Source organism: Xenopus tropicalis, chromosome 6 (assembly GCF_000004195.4).
Source record: "Xenopus tropicalis strain Nigerian chromosome 6, UCB_Xtro_10.0, whole genome shotgun sequence".
In the NCBI taxonomy this organism is placed as follows: domain Eukaryota; kingdom Metazoa; phylum Chordata; class Amphibia; order Anura; family Pipidae; genus Xenopus; species Xenopus tropicalis.
The window spans coordinates 110,330,432-110,350,843 of record NC_030682.2 but is presented as its reverse complement, the minus strand read 5'-3'; the positions used below and the strand labels follow the sequence as shown (position 1 = coordinate 110,350,843).

The window sequence follows — 20,412 nt, the reverse complement described above, 5'->3', positions numbered from 1 at the left end:
AAAAAGACGGAAAAGAGACTTTAATACATACTTTATTATAAAACAAACGTTAAACATTGAACGAGAGTATGTAAAGCTGCTGTAACTAACTTGCAGCAAATTCAGGGTTTCTTTGAAAATGCAACTCCCGCCCTCAAAATCGACTTCGCGGTATTGTTTATAGCAGAAAGTCAGCCAATCGCTGATTCCAAGGGGCCAAACACTGCAAGACACGTGTTTATAGCTCATCACGTGTCAATACCTAACTTCTGGGAAGTTCATTCTTCTTCATCATTGAGAAGGGCAAAACCCCTGTATCTCAGTGAGGGTCGCTTCGCTTCAGTTTACACGCCATGTATCATTATAGTTCTGCGAGTTATAATAAGAAAACTATAGCCCACCTTAGTTTCTTTGCAAGCCATACCCGCCAATAGGTAATATGGAATTGACCGATGGGTCGTACCATTATCTCAAACGAGGGGAATGTTATATTAGCTGGTACTTAAAATAGCGATAGCCATTTACTAAGGGTAACATAGACGTTTAACATAACCCCTCAACTGTAACGGTACATGGATATCCTCGCTCGATTGTTTTTAACAACGTACGATTTGGAAGAAACTGTCCATTTCCTGCTTTTCTTTTCGCAAAGGATTATGGTATAAACTTTTGGGCGAGACCTTTCTGTATTTACAGGGGTGTATTGGTAGACTGGGAAGTTATAGCGTTTATTTTATGTCTTCGTTGATTATTCTGTTGTTGTTATTATTAAGAAGTTACACAAGTCTGAGCTTCCCTTAAGGGCCTCTTAGATATATGTTGCCTGTATGGAGTAAATGCTTGCCTGTTTGTTTCCGCACCCCCCCCCCCTAGGATGTTGTTGAGTCGCTTGCTGGAATCTCGCGGTGTGTGAGAGCGGCAGTGGGAAGTCCGTTCCAGATTTCGCCAGTCTTTCCCTTTAGAGACGCTTCGTGCCTACACTTCGCTCCCTTTGTTTTCTTTAGCTCGTGTATCATGTCTGTAGCTTTCGCGGCTCCCAGGCAGCGGGGGAAGGGGGAGATCACTCCTGCGGCCATTCAAAAGGTAACCGCGCCGATATTAAAAAATACGTTCAATGCAACTGCTTAGTCGTGCCCTTCTGCCGGGAGGGAATTCCCCCAACTGCACTGGTGTAGTGCTTTCTAAGGCTGGGGGGCAGTGTACGGGGGTGGGGAGTCCTTACTGTTCTACTTAAATGCTATCGATTAATAAATGGCAAAGTGCCACAAACATATTGTATGTGCCTGGGTTTAACCATAGACAAGGTATCTGGAGCTTTTATCATCAGTTATATTACCAAGGAAGGTCACTGTAGGTGTAAGGACAAAAAAAGGCACATAAACGTGTCAGCAGAGCCAAATTGGTGAGCCATTTTATCTGTACTGTATCTGGGCCACTGGGGATTAACAGCCACCCTAAAGAGGTTCATTAAAGATCATTAAAATCTGTTCTAAGCAACTTTTCAATGTACGTTTGTTACAGTTTTTCAGTGCATTATTCTTCGATGCAAATACTATCGAACACAATATCTCCAATGTCTCCGTACTGTTTGTTCCGACTACTGAAACAAATTAGAAGATGCAGCTAATTAACAGACTTAGAAAAAAAAAAAAGTGCAAGACATTGTTGAAATTGAAATCTAGCTTCTGCAACATTGTATGAGAAATCAGAGCCAGCAGTAAAGATGGCCATGCACGTAGTGAAATGCTTTTCAGTACATTTGGGGGCTTATGGTCCCGACAGATATTTATGTACTGTGGATATTGGTCATTTTGTGTCAGACAGGTTTGGAAATGTATCTGCAAATACAGCATATTACATTACATTAACATTTATTTATAAAGCGCCAACATATTCCGCAGCGCTGTACAATAAGTGGGTTACATACATGGACATACAGAGTAACATATAAAGCAATCAATAACCGATACAAGAGGTGAAGAGGGCCCTGCCCAAAAGAGCTTACAATCTACAAGGAGAAAGGGTTGAGACACAAGCATATCAGCAGGTGCGGGATGTACGTGCTGATGAGGAGGAAAAGTAAAATGGAGTTATGTCCTGAACAGAATAATAGGCTGCCCTAATGTGTTTGGCCCCTTGTATCAGGGGGATACTGTGTTGATTCAACCATGTATGGCTGCTGTAAAAGTGGGAAGAACAGCAAAGGACAGGCTGTTATTGCATTCAGTTGTAATTATTTTTAAGAAATCAGTTTAAAATTATCAATATTTATAATCTGGCTAAAATTCTATTTTAAGTAGGCAAAAGGTTACTTTTGTTTTTTGGCTCCCTTGTTCATAGCTGTTGGTTTTGAACCAGAGTTTTTGTTTGTGACTGGTACTTTGTTTGCATTGACTCCTACAAAATTTCACTCTCATATTGGAATAACACTATTGCACAGGAACCCCTTTATACAGTGTTTGTGTCTGAGTGAGCAGCCATGATGGCTTTTAGCTGTAGGCCCAGGCCATTAAAGGCCACTACACTTCACAGTTCTCCAGGTATATCTGTAAGTACTGTTTCATGTAGTAGATATTCTATGAAGTCGTTGTCACAGAGAAATATGTAAAATAAATATATTCTGATTCTTGTGCTTGGCATTTCATATGATACTGTTAATTTTTAGTTACATTTGTGTTTCTAACTGTACAGGGTAAATATATATATATATATATATATATATATATATATATATATATACATATTTTTCAAGATTATCAAAGCTAAATGGCTATGAATATTTTGGATAGCTTCAAAAATTCTACAGTGCTGTCTCCCCCCTCAGTGCAGCACAATGTACCTTTCTGCCGCATGATTCCTATGGTTGTCCTGTATGTTCCTGCTGAGAGCTTGACATGGCTATACAAGGTTCTGAGAGGCTAGAGACCTTGCTTTTTCATTTATTTTTGTAAAATATAGTGTGCATTGTTGGTGCTATAAAATTAAGCAACGATATGCAGTTAGGTCAGTACTCCAGCATGTAAGAGATTAGCTTTGTCCCTTGCCCATACACATAAGGGGAAACATGCTTTAACTAAGGAAATCATAAGTGGGTTACATTCTTGTGTTTTTGACCACCATAACCTAAGTCTTTCATTGCACAAGAACATGGCAGTGTCACTTTCATTGGTATCACTAATCAAAGGCTGCCAATAGTTCTTATGCACAGGGTTTCTTTATTGGTTCTAAAGCACATTATTTTTAAAGGAGAAGGAAAGGCTAATAAAGAGTTAATCTCAAGCTGCAGGCATACATTCAGTTCTCTAAATAGTGCCCTTAAGTCTCCCCATATTTCACCTGTTAGATGATCAGAAGCCAAACAGGAAGAAAAAACACTGAGCTGTGTAAAGAAAGTTCCCATTATGCCTCACTCCTGCACAGACACCCAGACCAAGTGAACATGCTCAGTTAGTAAGAGTATGAGTGAGCTTCCTGCTGATTGGCTCAGATCCACATTCTTAAGGGAGGAGTGAGTTCTTAGCATACTTGAAGGAGGGGGGAGCAGGAGAGAGGAGACAGCAGAGAGCTGTGTGTCTCTGGCATATGAATTACAGACACAAGAAATCTTTTGACAGAGAAGTCAGTGCAGCATTTCTTTGAGTGCTTATGGCTGTATTTACATAGACCTTTCTGATAAAGCTTACTTAGTTTTTACCTTTCTTTCTCCTTTTAAGTAGATAAATTATGACTCTTTGGCCTATTGCACATTGGGTGTATACTAAGCTAACCCTTTTTTGGCAGTGTATTTTCTGGCGATTAGTATCTGTGAAAAAGTAGCTGCTACTAGAAGCTCCATGTGTCTTCACCCTAAGGGAATTTGCCAGTCACCACTAGTGACATGAATGGAAGGTGAACTAATTGGCATCCAAAAGGTGAACAAAGTGCATCTGGATGTTGGAAGTGTTGAAATGATGCCAAAGCACTATTTAACATTCTCATTTTGACACTAACCTTAATCTTGTATATTAATTTTGTAGTACAGAATGCTTTTTAACTGATCAGTCAGTTATTTTTCAAATTTTTTTTTTTTTTTTAATTTTCAGATGCTGGATGAAAATAACCATCTAATACAATGCATAATGGATTATCAGAACAAAGGAAAAACCTCAGAATGTTCCCAGTATGTATAATATAATTCTCTCTTTCACAGTGTGGCACTAAATTGTTTATACCTATATAGAGGTCTCTGTACTTTGACAGTAGGTTGTTTTTGAAATTTTGTATATGGTTACTAATACTTATAACAATATCATGTTTTCATATACAGGTATAGGACCTGTTATCCAGAATGCTCGGGACCCGGGGCATTCCAGATAAGGGATCTTTCCGTAATTTCGATCTTAATGCCTTATGTCTGCTAAAAAATCATTTAAACGTCATTTAAACCCAATAGGATTGTTTTGCCTTCAATAAGGATTAATTATATCTTAGTTGGGATCAAATACAAGGAACTGTTTTATTATTACAGAGAAAAAGGAAATCATTTTCAAAAATTAGAATTATTTTCTTATAATGGAGTCTATGGGAGATGGCCTTTCCGCAATTCGGAACTTTCTGGATAGCTGGTTTTCGGATAAGGGATCCTGTACCTGTAGTGAGCAGTTAGATGCCAGATGTGAAGAAGGCCATAAATTACAGCTATTACTTAATGTGCCTGGGACATACATATTCAGAAACCAATGGGGTTGCTGAAAAAAAAAAAAAAAAATAATAATAGAGCCCAGTTCATGGGTTTTGCCAGTACTGTCTTTTAGCAGAATTTTCAGCAACCCCAGCTGTTTCTTAATGTCCTGGTAGGATTGTGTATGTATGTCCCAGGCACAACAAGTAACAGCTGCATTTCATGTGCTTTTTCCTATCATATGAGATTAAAGTTTTCTTCACGTCTGGCATCTAATTTTCCATATAAAACAATTGTGTGTTTCTCCTAATACAGTGTATAATCTTCATATTCGTTTTGATGGGTTACTTGCATATATAATTTATTATAACTTATTATCTAGTATCTGTCTGTATGTGTAGGGCAACACTAAATAATTTCTTAAGGCCTAACCATGGTGGTTTTCTTTTGTCTTGTTTTTTTGAGTACAGCTTTACATTTGCTTTGCCTACTGTTGATGGGGTGCTGATATTATTTTTATATTAAGAATTTATATAAGCTTCATCTCAAGGACAGAACATTTATCAATATTATTAATTACAAATTCTGTACTGTTTAAAATCAGTGCTCCCCACAAACCTTCACTCAACGACCTGTCTTGCTATATGCAGGACTTAGCACAAAGTCTGCATGTAGAGCATATTGCTGAGATAGTATGCCAACCATCTTTACACATATGAATAGTCAGGGGGCCATTCGTACTAGGGATGCACCAAATCCAGTATTTTGGGATTTGGCCGAACCCTGGGTTTGGTAGATCCCTACTCACCATACACAGACCGATTAAGAGCTGCCGACAAACTGAGGGCATAGAATGGACATAACATCTGTAAAGCTCAGAATTACAGAAAGTCCCGGGTTCCGAATATTCTTGAAAATATGCATGCTTTATAGTTTTTGAATTGTTATATTCATGGATTGATTGATTTTTAGTTTTTTAAATAAATGGCATTGTAGTTTTTTTCCATATTTTTTTCATTTTTTAAACAGATATCAACAGATGCTGCATACAAACTTAGTATACTTGGCCACAATAGCAGATTCGAATCAGAATACCCAACCTTTATTGTCAGCAGTAAGTATTTTCATTTTGGGCCAGAGGAAAATCTAGTTAAATCTATTTAGTTAAAAATACCTTACCCAGTGCATTCTTGCAAATAGTAAGGTAATAACTCACACTTTCCTAAAAAATAGATGGAATTGTACAGAATGCATTACTAGGGTTCAGACATATTTAATACCATTCTTTAGGGGTAGAACTAGCTAGAGAAAACCATTAAGGAATAAGTAAACCTTTTTTTTTTTCTTCTCAAATTACCCCAGATTAGTGCCCAGAATAGCATCTACCTTCCTGCATTCAGTCTCATTTCATTTTTGCAGCTCATTTAAGCTATTTCCTAGTCTAGCGTGAATTTCTGCCCCCTTTTCTGTTCTGAGCTCTCCTTCTTTCTTTGACTGTGAAGACTTTCACGTGCCTGATTGATTTTCGTTGGAGCAGAGGCAGCAAGCATGCACGTTAGATGCCTCTTAAACCGTCTTCACAGTCAGAGAAGCTGGGGCAAAAAAGAAAAGGGGATGGAGCTTCACGCTGGAGTATGAAGTAGCTGAAAAATAGTATGTTATTTGTGGGCTGCTTAGAGTATTTTTATTGGATTCTAAAATAAAAGGCTTACTTATCCTTTAGAAGAAATAAGATGCATGTTTTTAACACTGCTAAATGCACACATGTAAAGGGCATGCTGTCATACAAGGACTGATTCCTGAGAAAAGACAAGTTCTAGTGTCTTTAGTTTAGTTTGGGCTTTATTTCACATAAGACACTTTATTTAAGTTTATATTTGGGTAGCATGGGCCAATTAATGTGTCCTGAATTAAAACAGTGCAAAAGTGTAGGATTTCAGTTGTAGCTATTTGCATGCGCTATTCTGTTAGCGCATTTATGGTGAGGCATTTATTTTTATTTAGTTTTGGAGAATATAAACTGCTGTGTTAAATACATGACAGAGTGAAGGCAGGAAAATTATATAGTGATTCATATACCAGTATTGATTTTTTTTTTCATCTTTGCTTAAGCTTCCTACACAAAATATGCCTATGGGTCCAGCAGGGATGAATCAGAGTGGCCCTCCACAACCACCACGCGCTCACAACATGCCTTCAGAAGGGATGGTAGGAGGGGGTCCGTCTGCACCGCACATGCAGAACCAGATGAACGGCCAGATGCCTGGTAAGATTTTCTTCTCTAAGGTATTAACACCAAGGTTGCTTAGCAACTGAACGTCGTGAAGGCTCAAGGGATACTAGATTGTTGATGACAAAACTGCCTTGAATACCCTGGAGTGCAAGTTCTCTTACAGTTTGTTAGCTACCGTGCTACGTGACCTGTATTCACTGTTTTATCTTTCTGCCCTTGGGCTTTGATGCGGCTGACACACAGCATTGCTGTGATGAACAGAACTGTCTAAATTTAGTCTGCGTGAAACCACATAGTACAGCTGGCTTTCAAAAGATTTGTGTAGGGAAACTGGCCCTCGGCTCAACAAAAACAAATGCTTTCAAAATGGCAGAGATACACAGCCTGTTTTCCCTTTGTTGTTGCTTTTTGCAACCTTTTGGTGCTAGAATGCAGTTTTATATTTTAATTGGGTTTGGATCAATCATGTAATGAATATAGATTTTGTTTTGATGAATTTTAAAACAAGCATGGTAATGTTATTACCATTACATGTTAATGTCAACATTATTATTTTTTTAAAATGCACGCACTTCCTAACAACTACAATAATAGTTAAATACTATGATTTTATTCACATCATTAAATGGGAAACTCCTTTAAGTAGGTGAAGCCATTATCCTTTCCATTTTACTTGCATGAGACTAAATGGTTCTGATGTGATCTTTTCAATATATTTTGATTTGTTTTTGTCCTTCAATTAGTTTAGAGTCTTTGCCTTGGCATATTTGTAATTGATATTTTTGTTTTTTAAATAGGTTTCAAAATTTGGCTACAAGAACAGACATGCTTAGTGTAGCACACCAAGTTAGTGATTAGCGTGCTCTTATATCTGATCTAGCCAGGCGTTGAGGATTCTGTGTAAACCCAGGCTTGCCTTTATTACCTTTTGAAGATGGGTTTATTTCACTAGGGTTCAAATATTAAGCACAAGCACAGTGGTTGCGCAACATTTGCCACAAACACAACCTCTCTTGCATGAATCGGCATCATTCAGTAAATGTACTCGGATCTAAAGCCAATTTGCACGTTTGCGTTTGGTGCCCCGATAATATGAACAATATGTAATTATGTAAATCTTGCAAAGCAAGATGGTCCCAGGATCCCAGGGCCACCTCCTGGGATCATAAGATTCACAGTGCACACAAACAAGCCAAGGCACACATACATGCTGCCTTTTGCTTCCACACTACTTCCTGTTACAGTTAGAGCTGCATTATTTCTGGTCATGTGATCTCTGAGTGAGCACACAGCCCATCACTAAATGGTGGCTCAAGGGAAAGGATGTAAAAGGTCAATATTTACTGATATATATATTCCAGTTTGACAAGATTCTTTAATAGGTCACTTAACATAATACAAAAACATTAAACAAAACTATCTGTTGGTTAAGTATTCATTCTGGGGGTATAGTTCTTCTCAGGTATGAATCTTCTTGCTGAAATTTGCCCCTGGTACAGGCAGATTCTACACACACAACGTTCAGTGGGGGGCACAACTATGCATAATGTAGCTTACCATGAGAATGGTGGGTACTAAGAATATGCCAAATGATCCCCTTAGACATCAGTTGAATAGTACTGTCTGTTTTTAGGTTAATGCATGCTACTTTTCAACTAAAACTTAAAATGGAATTAAAGTTTGTGTAAAATGTAGTGTTAGAATTTGTTCGAAATCCACACAGTTTTAAAACCTACATTGTTTTCCCACTCTTCTCTCTTCTTAGGACCAAACCATATGCCTATGCAAGGTCCAGGACCTGGCCAACATAATATGCCAAACAGTTCCATGAACATGCCTTCTAACAACCATGGTTCCATGGGAGGCTATAACCATTCTGTGCCATCCTCGCAAAATATTCCAGCCCAGAATCAGATGAGCATGAGCCAAGGCCAGTCCATGGGCAACTATGGTCCTCGGCCGAATATGAACATCCAACCAAATCAAGGTATCCTAATTTATACTAAGGGGGCACATTTGTAAAGGTATAAAATATTGCGTGCCAAAAAAGTGAATGTTGATATAAAATTGATATATTTATAAACAAAGTTATTTACAAAAAGCTAATCTACATATTTATAGCGTTTTTTTACACCAGATTAATGCCTAATTGCAAAAAATCAGTTACTCTTCAGTATTCCTATTCAGCAATCTGTGTCTCTTCCTGCAGGAGCAGAAGACAAATTTTGATTGACAGTTGACATGTCAACTGCATTGGTGTTCCTGTTGCTATACAATATATTAGTGCTACCAATCTTTCAAAATAATCAACTCCAACACAAAGCTGCATGTATATAAACAGACTGCTAGTCAATAACTTCAGAAATGGTACTGGATTATTAATTAATCAATTCTGTTTCCATTAAATGAAGCTTACTTTAAATGGGTTGTTCACCTTCTAGTTAACTTTTAATATATTTATTATAGACTGGACAATTCCTAGAATCTTTTCAATTGGTCTTCATTATTTATTTTTTATAGTTTTTTTTTTTTGTTTTTTTTTTAATTTGCCTTTTTATTTTTTCCTGGCTCTTTCAAGCTTCCAAATGTGGATCACTGAACCCCACAGCCCATAAACCATTGCTCTGTGAGGCTACAGTTGTATTGTTATTTTCTATTTCTTATTTTTCTATTCAGGCCATCTCCCATTCAAACCACTACCTGCTTGCTTCGGTAATTTGGACCCTAGAAACCAGGCAGCTGCTGAAACTCCAAACTGGAGAGCTGCAGAACACAAACCTTAATAATTCAAAAACCGCAAATAATAAAAAATGAATACCAATTGCAAACTTTCAGCATATCACCATCTACAGCATACTAAAAGTTCATTCAAAGGTAGACAACCCCTTAAGTTTTCATTTACATGATAGTTGCCACAGCACCCTTTGTATTTTTGATACGACCCTAGGACCCCAGAGTTGCAAGGCAGAAATGCTAACCACACTGCCACCTGTCTGATACATTCAGCACTTCTTAATGTTACAGGTTGTGTAGATCGAAACATGCTCTGAATTACTTGATGAAAAAAAACTTGAATACTAGTTGAAATTTAAGTTTCAAGAAAAATCATTATATGAATTGAATAAAATCCTTGTTAGTAAAACATAACTTTTCTTGTTGTTTTAGCTCCTATGATCCACCAACAACCTCCCTCGCAGCAGTATAATATGCCTCAGGGAGGACAGCATTATCAGGGACAACAACCACCAATGGGCATAATGGGCCAAGTTAACCAAGGAAATCATATGATAGGACAAAGGCAAATTCCACCATACAGACCCCCTCAGCAAGGTAACAATGATGAATAGTTTTTACTAGCATATCATTTAAAAAAACAAAAAACTTAGCATGCTCTTTTATATAGATGTAAGAGACCACTATTTCACTGTGTAATAATTTACATATTGGAGGCGGCTTTATGAAGACTCTTAATCTGGGCCTGTGGCTTGAATCTGGTGTTAACTTGACAGTGCAATAAGGTGCTGGCAGCTACTGCGTTTAATATGTGACCCGAAATATTGATTTTCTAAGGAGGCATTCTAGTACTGCATCTCTAGCTCTTCACATATAATTTTATGAAACAGTATGTGATTTTTTTCTTTTTATATTGCTGCTTTTTTTAGGTCCACCCCAACAATACTCTGGTCAGGAAGAGTACTATGGAGAACAATATAGCCATGGTGCTCAAGGTACCCCAGAGGGCATTAATCAACAATACTATCCTGATGGTAATATCACTAAACATGTTTTCTTTTAGGCTACTGTATAACTCAAATTTTCACCTTTCTTTGTCAGATTAAGTATACACTTTACAGCATGTGCCAGTAGCCATTTTAATGTGCAAGTGTATTATACAGTCACAGAAGTTGAAGTGGAAATTAGTAACAAAATGCAGGCAGTAATTGCAAATGTGTTTTGCATACTTGCGTACTCTACAAGATAACATAATGGCAATAGAAAACTCACAAAAATAAGGTGTCTTTGGCTGATAATTTTCTATTATTGTGGCTCTGTTTTCTAATATGAAGAGTGTTTTCACATTATTTGTTCATAATTCTACCGTAACTTTCAGTAGCTCTACTGTAAAGTTTATATTATATATAAAGTCTATATTTATATAATATTGGGACATGGTTTATGCAGAGAATTTCTATGTAAACCTTTCCAGGCTCTTAGATCTACTTACATTTCATATTGCTAGACTACACATTTTGAAGCATAGGTTAAAAACTTTGAAACATAGGCTCTATAGCACTGGCATACTGCTACTTTTGTGTTAGTGCCCTATACAATACATTTTTAGCAAAAAAATTTTTAGAAAAAGGTTCAACTTTGGTGTGTACTTGTCCCTTTAAAGTATTTACTTTGGAAATAATAAAGTAAATGCACTGTTTACAAAAAATGCTATGCTGTCACACAATTAGAAATGGTCAGTATTTCCAAATGGCAAGGGTCTCCCCTATAATGTATGGTCAGTTTGCCATTAGTCTTCTGTGCAAGAAGTAAAACCCTTTGGTAGATTGATAAAACTGCCTGGTAGGCGAATGTACAATGCAGTTTATGAAGCATACAGCTTCTTCAGCTACATGAATAATTAGTTGCTCCACAAAAGTAGTAAATTAATAGATTATAATTATCAATTATTTTTTACTGCTTGCACTGTGAGTTACAGAATGTGCAAGATAATCAAGAGCAGAACAACTATACCTAGACTTCACTTGTTGAGCCGAGTTCATGAAACAACTGTCACCATTGTATAGCAGAAGAACACTTTCCTACTTGATCAATATGAAAGCGTATCTAAGAAGACACAACAACTATTTGTGTTTTTTTTTTCAACCTGCTCTGTGCTTAAATCTGTTAGATGTGAAAATTATTTCTTAGAGTCATGAGCTACAAGAACTACAGTTACTTTTATGCATCTCCATCAAAAGGCCATTAACGTTTCTTCCTGTTTCTTGTCGAATTGATGTAGGTCATAATGATTACGGTTATCAGCAACCGTCGTATCCTGAACAAGGCTACGATAGGCCTTACGAGGATTCCTCACAACATTACTACGAAGGAGGTATCTATATACCTTCACACACATACTCACACAAACACATATGCACATCTCAGTCTTTATCACCTTACAACACTCAGAATGGCAATCATTCATTTAAACTGTAAATTTATTAATTAACTGTAGCAGGGATCATCCTTGAAAATTATATTGTTTTCAAAGTGTACAGAGAAGCACTCATAATATTAGCCTGCAGGCTGCTGCAAGAAATTTCTCAGCAAAATAAATCAAAACTGAAAAACACCTACACCTGCACACATCGTCGTTAGGTACCAGCTTGCTGATCTTATGTAGCTAGTCTGTGCTTTTCAGTTGTCCTTAAATTGTTCTATGTTTTTGCTTTTGTTTTTTATTTTTTTTGGATTTTTTACTCTTGTTGCTATAAGAGTAAAAAATTCTAATAACTTTGTTAGGGATGCTGAAAAAAATGCTTCAGTCCAGTTCTTTTTTTTTTTTTTTTTTTTTTTAGACTTTGAAACTGGACTATTTTGTTTTCTTTCGTTTTGGTGTTTTGTTTTATTGCTTCGTAATATATTCTCGTTTGGTGTTGGTGGAGAAAATACGGAGTTGAAACCAAACAGATATATTTTCCATCTTTAGGAAATGCGCAATACAGCCAACAGCAAGAATCTTATCAAGGACCACAGCAGCAGCAAGGCTACCCACCTCAGCAACAGCAATACGCTGGTCAGCAAGCTTATCCTGGTCAGCAGCAAGGTTATGGTAAGTTTTTATTCAGTAACCCATAGTTAACAAACATGAAATTACTCAGTTACTCTGTGTGAAAGGGGTTGTTCACTTTTGAGTTAAAGAGATACTGTCATGATTTTATGGTGTACTTTTTATTTCTAAATTACACTGTTTATATAGCAAATAATTCACTTTACTATTTAAATTTTTATTCTTGAACCAATAAATGTATTTTTTTTAGCTGTAATGTTGGTGTGTAGGCGCCATCTCAGTGCATTGTGCCTGAGTCTGATCTTTCAGAAGGAGCCAGCGCTACACATTAGAACTGCTTTCAGGTAACCTGTTGTTTTTCCTACTCCCATGTAACTGGAGGAGTCGCAAGTGGGACTTGGATTTCTTACTATTGAGTGCTATTCTGATACCTACTGCTGCTATCTTGCTACCTTCCCATTGTTCTGCTGATCGGCTGCTGGGAGTGGGGTGATATCACTCCTGATATCACTGATATCAATGCAGCTCAGCAGTAAAGTGTGACTGAAGTTTATCAGAGCACAGGACACATGGCCGTGGGACCCCGGGAAATAAAGAATATGGCTGGCCCTATGTGAAATTTTAAAATAAAATATAAAAAAAAAATGATTTGTGTTTTTGAAAAACAGATTTCAGTGCAAGATTCTGCTGGAGAAGCTCTATTAACTGATGTGTTTTGAAAAAAACATGTTTTCCCATAACAGTATACTTTTAGTATGATGCAGAGAGTAATATTCTGAGACAAATTTAAAGCAGCAAAGAGTTACAAGAAGGTCATTAATTCAAAAACTATAGCAAATAAATTATGAAAAACATTTGAAATAGGATATAATAGGCCATCATGCCTTGACCAACTTGAGGAGTTGGTGGGTATTGAGATATAACTAAAGATGCTCACAGTTGTGGAAGACCACAACTGTCCATTGTTGTAAGTGGATGACACATTTTCCATTATTAAAGGAGAAGGAAAGGCTAGTAAAGAGTTAATCTAAAGCTGCAGGCATACCTTCAGTTGTCTCAATTGTGCCCTAAAGTCTTCCCATATTTCTCCCATTCAGAAGATCAGAAGCCAAACAGGAAGAAAAAACGCTGAGCTGTGTAAAGAAAGTTCCCATAATGCCTCACTCCTGCACAGACATGCAGACCAAGTGAACATGCTCAGTTAGTTAGACTGTCAGCTTCCTGCTGATTGGCTCAGATCCACATTCCTAAGGGGGGGGAGTGAGTTATTAGCATTCTTGATGGAGGGGGGAGCAGGAAAGAGCAGAGAACAGAAAGCTGCGTGTCTCTGGCGCGGGAATTACAGACACAACTAATCTTTTTTCAGAGAAGTCAGTGCAGCGTTTCTGTGAGTGCTTATGGCTGTATTTACATAGACCTTTCTGATAAAGCTTACTTAGTTTTTACCTTTCTTTCTCCTTTAAATTTAGAAGACTAGCCTGGGCCTCAGTTTAGTCAGCTAGTACTATTAAGCACTTGTGTTTTGCTTTCCTCTTTCAAGTGTCAATAAACAGGACTGACTTTAAATGCAGCCTTTTTTTTCTTTTAACATAATTGATTTGTTTAAGGACAATGCTTTACAGTGTTTATTGGAGTACCTCGTTCACTGTCCCAAATCCTCTTCCTTACGGTGTACCGTACCTTCTATGTTTTGTCACACAAATGCCTTGGTGCATATTTTTGTGTGACTACTTGATTTAAGTGTTTATCCTGATGCTAGAGTTGGGCGGTATGACCAAAAATTTATATCACGGTATTTTTCAAAATTATATCGGTATCACGGTATTTGACGGTATATAAATAAAAAATAAATAATAAATATTGGTGGCCCCCCCCACCCCCCCAACAACCCCAACCCCAGCCCCCCCAGCCACAACCCCCCAACCCCCCCAGCCCCCCCAACCCCAGCCCCCCCAGCCACAACCCCCCCCAACCCCCCCAGCCCCCCCAACCCCAGCCCCCCCAGCCACAACCCCCCAGCCCCAGCCACAACCCCCACAGCCCCCCCAACCCCAGCCACAACCCCCCCAGCCCCAGCCACAACCCCCCCAACCCCAGCACCAGCCACAACCCCCCCAGCCCCAGCCCCAGCCACAACCCCCCCAGCCCCAGCCACAACCCCCCAGCCCCAGCACCAGCCACAACCCCAGCACCAGCCACAACCCCCCCAGCACCAGCCACAACCCCCCCAGCACCAGCCACAACCCCAGCACCAGCCACAACCCCCCCAGCCCCAGCCCCAACCCCAGCCCCAGCCACAACCCCAGCACCAGCCACAACCCCCCCAACCCCAGCACCAGCCACAACCCCCCCAACCCCAGCACCAGCCACAACCCCCCCAACCCCAGCACCAGCCCCAGCCACAACCCCAGCCCCAGCCCAACTTACCCAACTTGTGGTTCCTCCAGCGATGCGTCCTAGCGACGTCGCGTGCGCGCCGACGTCACATGCGCGCCGACGTCACGTGCGCACGGGCGCAACCCGGATGTAATTCGATAAAAACTGCAGGAGGCGCGCATACCGGTATAGCGGTATGTTCAAAAATCATATCGTTTTTTTTTACAAAAACCGGTATACCGGTTAAACCGGTATACCGCCCAGCACTACCTGATGCCATACTCTGCACCCTCAATACTGAAAAATTTTAGATCCAAGCACTATAAGGGCAATAATGTGGCATTTTGTCACAGCAACAAAAGACACAATGAGCATCATTGCCCACATTGCATTGTGTAAATTAAATGTAGTGAACTTGAACTTTTCCACATTTTGTCACATTACAGCCACAAACATGAATCAATTTTATTGGAATTCCACGTGAAAGACCAATACAAAGTGGTGTACACGTGAGAAGTGGAACGAAAATCATACATGATTCCAAACATTTTTTACAAATAAATAACTGCAAAGTGGGGTGTGCGTAATTATTCAGCCCCCTGAGTCAATACTTTGTAGAACCACCTTTTGCTGCAATTACAGCTGCCAGTCATTTAGGGTATGTCTCTACCAGCTTTGCACATCTACAGACTGAAATCCTTGCCCATTCTTCTTTGCAAAACAGCTCCAGCTCAGTCAGATTAGATGGACAGCGTTTGTGAACAGCAGTTTTCAGATCTTGCCACAGATTCTCGATTGGATTTAGATCTGGACTTTGACTGGGCCATCCTAACACATGGATATGTTTTGTTTTAAACCATTCCATTGTTGCCCTGGCTTTATGTTTAGGTTCGTTGTCCTGCTGGAAGGTGAACCTCCGCCCCAGTCTCAAGTCTTTTGCAGACTCCAAGAGGTTTTCTTCAAAGATTGCCCTGTATTTGGCTCCATCCATCTTCCCTTCAACTCTGACCAGCTTCCCTGTCCCTGCTGAAGAGAAGCACCCCCAGAGCATGATGCTGCCACCACCATATTTGACAATGGGGATGGTGTGTCCAGAGTGATTTGCAGTGTTAGTTTTCCGCCACACATAGCGTTTTGCATTTTGGCCAAAAAGTTCCATTTTGGTCTCATCTGACCAGAGCACCTTCTTCCACATGTTTGCTGTGTCCCCCACATGGCTTGTGGCAAACTGCAAACGGGACTTCTTATGGTTTTCTGTTAACAATGCCTTTCTTCTTGCCACTTTTCCATAAAGGACAATTTTGTGCAGTGCACGACTAATAGTTGTCCTATGGACAGATTCCCCCACCTGTGAGTTTAGGTGGACGGCCTTGTCTTGGTAGGTTTACAGTTGTGCCATACTCCTTCCATTTCTGAATGATTGCTTGAACAGTGCTCGGTGGGATGTTCAAGGCTTTGGAAATCCTTTTGTAGCCTAAGCCTGCTTTAAATTTCTCAATAACTTTATCCCTGACCTGTCTGGTGTGTTCTTTGGACTTCATGGTGTTGTTGCTCCCAATATTCTCTTAGACAACCTCTGAGGCCGTCACAGAGCAGCTGTATTTGTACTGACATTAGATTACACACAGGTGCTCTCTAGTTAGTCATTAGCACTCATCGGGCAATGTCTATGGGCAACTGACTGCACTCAGACCAAAGGGGGCTGAATAATTACGCACACCCCACTTTGCAGTTATTTATTTGTAAAAAATGTTTGGAAACATGTATGATTTTCGTTCCACTTCTCACGTGTACACCACTTTGTATTGGTCTTTCACGTGGAATTCCAATAAAATTTATTCATGTTTGTGGCAAAATGTGGAAAAGTTCAAGGGGGCTAAATACTTTTGCAAGCCACTGTAGTTAGTAAATATGCCAAAAAAAGTGCTTTGTAGATTTTTGTAGGGGCAGTGTGCCCGCAGGTACAACAAGAGCCCAGTTAATTGGGCTTGTATTGGAAATGTGTTATACCTATTTTTTTTTTTATAAAAAATATATTTTATTTGTTGCATTAAAAAGTGTGCTTAGATAAAGGATTCATTACTTTTTGCAGCCTCCTTTTAGAGAAGTTGTAATTATAATGACCCCCTGTCCCACCTAGTTACACCTGATTCAGCAGCACATATTTCTAGTGTGCAATACAGGTTTATATATTTGTTTTACACATATACATTCCACCAATTTGTATTAGTGTTCACTTCATAGTGGAGTAAGGTTGAGGGAGTGGCGTGCCTAAGTGGTTAGCTTTGAAAATGGTGAATAATAAAAAATCTCTTAATTCCAGTTATGGTTCGAAAACTAAAATGTCTGCTGTTTTATTAAGTGCAAAAAAACGAAAAACTCGAATGTAAAAATTCGCCGCCTAAAAGCTTGCAAGTTTCTATAGAAGTCAATGGGAGTTGCCATAGGCAAAGTCAAGCCATATTCTCAAACTCTAATTTTTCAAGTTTTTACAGCTCATAAACTCGAGATATTCGAGTTTTTTATTCAAACAAGATTTCCTTATTAATAAGAGACCATTTGATATGCAAGTTTATTTGAGTTAGAAAAACAAGCTCAAATTCACAAACTTATAGAAAATAAGCCCTTTTATGTCAAAAAGGAAGCATTTTTCCCTTTAAAGGGGATGTCTTTCCAGAAATATCTGTACATTTAATTCTCAACAGTTTAATTTGCTTTAAAGTTATTATTAAATGTAATTGCAATTTTAAAATTTGTATCTGTCTGACCTTTATTATGTGCTTAACTGTCCTCCAGCAGCCAAGGGATTCTTGTAATTATTGCTATATATTATATTTTGTTCTGCAGCATTGTTTCTATGTTGCATTAGTACTTTTGCTTTTAAAGTTGCTGATGTATATTAGGGTAGTGACGCAGAGAGCAAAAAAAATAGTGGAGCGCAGTCTATAAAAAATGTAACAACACTTTTTCTCATACAACTGCAATAGAAGAAAAAACAATTCTGATAGGCTGTTACTGTCACATGACTGTAAGGAGTTACATTTGGTTATGGGTCTTGGTTCATCTGAGAGGTGCTAGTTTTCAGCTGAATCCTGGTTTCAGTGCATCCCTAGTTGCACCTGGTGCAATACAGCTGTGAGGTTTCTGTCAAGAGGAAACTCTGTATTTTGATTAGTACTGCTTTACAGTATGTTATAGTTTTTGTCTGCTTTTAATCTGTGTAGCACCTTCACAAAGTGGTCCTGGACCTCAGTACCCTAACTATCCGCAAGGACAAAGCCAGCAGTATGTGCAATACAGGCCTACACAACCAGGCCCTCCCCAGCCCCAACAGCAGAGGCCATATGGATATGATCAGGTAAAGCATACTCTTTAAACTGTCAATGTAATTTTCATTAACATTTTTTAAGTGCTTACAAGGAAAAGGTGTAACATAGACTGATGTAAAATGAAACCAGAAAAACTGTACTGAGCTTTTTGTTCAGTAAGTTACATATGTAGCTGTGTTGTGGTGGTCTTTTTCAACATAATCTTACAAGATAACTAAAGTCCCGGTAGAGAATGGCAGAGAATTTTTCAAGAGGTAGTGTATAATGCTACACACAACAGCCCTGTAAACCCCCCACTTACAGTACATGCCAAATAAAAGTTATGTATCTACCTCCCAGATAATGTCATACAGATGCCCAGAACCATACATTTGCTCACCCACCTCTGAAATGCAGTGCAAGATTTTAGGGGCTTATAAGGTCCTATATTTTTCTATTGTCATTGGCTGGACTTTGTTATATTTGGCCTCAGGCCTAAAAAATCTACTAGAATGCACTTAGAGATTGCTGCATTGCAACTTGTTAACACAACATTCTAAAATATTTTTATGGGGTTACATGCCTATTTATTCTAAATAATTTCAGTCAGTACTTGTGTGAAATCTGTATGTTGAGTGTGTACACTCATCTATTGTGTAGTACTAAAGTATTTTGGCACTTTTTAAAGACTTGTTGATAATATGTAATCTGTATATTTGTCTGATTTTAGGGTCAATATGGAAACTACCAACAATGAAGAGAGTATGTATCCCTGTAGTCTGTCTTTGTAGCTGTTGTTTTGCTTCCTCCGAACTGTGGACATTTTGCCTATTTTATCTTTACTATAAATTTGGGAAATCCATCTGAATTAAACCAATGCGTTTTGCAGTAAATGTGGGTTTATATTTATAGTCATTCTTTTACTGAGGCATATACAATTCCTGTACTCTAGATGGCAATGTTGCATAAAAAACAAATCCGCAAGGCACCACTGCTGTCAATGACTTCTGAATCTTACAGGATGTTGGTTACTTTTTCTTTTGTTGGGACTGCATAGAATCGGACAAAGGCATTCTATCCTGGGTTATATGCAAACTGGTACTCCGGGGAAGGACCAGTTTAACTGGCCATGGATGAAGGACAATTTAGCCAAAAACTCAAAGAATTCAATCTTGTACAATGTACCGTAATATTTTGAATTTGATGCAGTTTTTCTGTATTGCTAAAAATAAATTTATTGTAAAATCATTACAATGTTGCCCGCTGTTAGGTTGCATGAAACATTAGTTGCCATTGTCCGTCTTACAGGAAAGAAATGTTGTTTTTATACACACTTTTTCAATGTATTTCAATAAAAAAGAGAAGAAATGGCATGAGGAATTTTGAATAGGAGTTACTCATTGGTGTTTATACATGTGTTTACCCCTAAAAAAATCACAATGCACAAAAAAGTTGCATTTACTGAAGACATATCTATTTGCCATCTGTTTGCCTCTTTGTGAGTTGCTTTTGTTTCTTTATGAAGCACAGGCTGCAGTAAGTGTTTTTGGGTCATTATGCAATACTATTGATAATGGGCTGAATTCTACCTTCCCCCCCCCCCCATCTTTGTCATTTCCATTTTTGTTTAGATGACCAAACAGATATCAGATATGGAAAGTAAGGATTTAATGAGACTTTGTATGTTTTATAGAAGATGAATATTTTTTTTCTGTTCAATCCTAATAAAATACATTAAGATTTCAGTTCTTTCAGTATGGGCAGTATTACATATTTTTTTGAGGGTTCTGTGCCAAACTTACAATAGTGTACTTACATTGCTATTTAAAATGTACTTAAATAAATTATTTGTGACTTCTCATTTTGTTCTAAAATGCTTATGGGATGTTTTATCAAAATGTGTTGGGGGGGGGGAGATAGAGTGATGATCTGGTTGTGAAGTATAAATGAGCAGTTTTATCTATTAAACTTAACACATTATTGTTTTTTTAACACCCCTCATCTAAAAGTCTCTCTCTAAAGGTGGCCATACACGTGGCGATCTAACGATGTTTCGTGCGACCATCAATCG

At 38.4% G+C, this 20,412-nt stretch overlaps 1 protein-coding gene across 4 annotated transcripts; it reads left to right on the top strand.

Moving 5' to 3' along the window:
• Window positions 1-288: 288 nt before the first annotated feature.
• On the top strand, window positions 289-20,202 carry ss18 (synovial sarcoma translocation, chromosome 18). Of its 4 annotated transcripts, none has more exons than XM_012964966.2 (12): window positions 289-413; window positions 853-1,062; window positions 4,062-4,138; window positions 5,669-5,753; window positions 6,752-6,905; window positions 8,638-8,859; window positions 10,038-10,202; window positions 10,535-10,639; window positions 11,887-11,979; window positions 12,577-12,699; window positions 18,258-18,391; window positions 19,072-20,202. In XM_012964966.2, exons 2-12 carry the CDS (start codon window positions 994-996, stop codon window positions 19,096-19,098), a joined length of 1,254 nt encoding a protein of 417 aa, XP_012820420.1. In that variant the 5' UTR covers window positions 289-413; window positions 853-993; the 3' UTR covers window positions 19,099-20,202. The 4 variants fall into 4 exon arrangements, with proteins under 4 accessions (XP_012820420.1, XP_012820418.2, XP_012820419.2 ...); XM_012964964.3 differs by lacking the exon at window positions 289-413 and adding an exon at window positions 513-638; XM_012964965.3 differs by lacking the exons at window positions 289-413; window positions 11,887-11,979 and adding an exon at window positions 527-638.
• The last annotated feature ends 210 nt before the right edge of the window (window positions 20,203-20,412 follow it).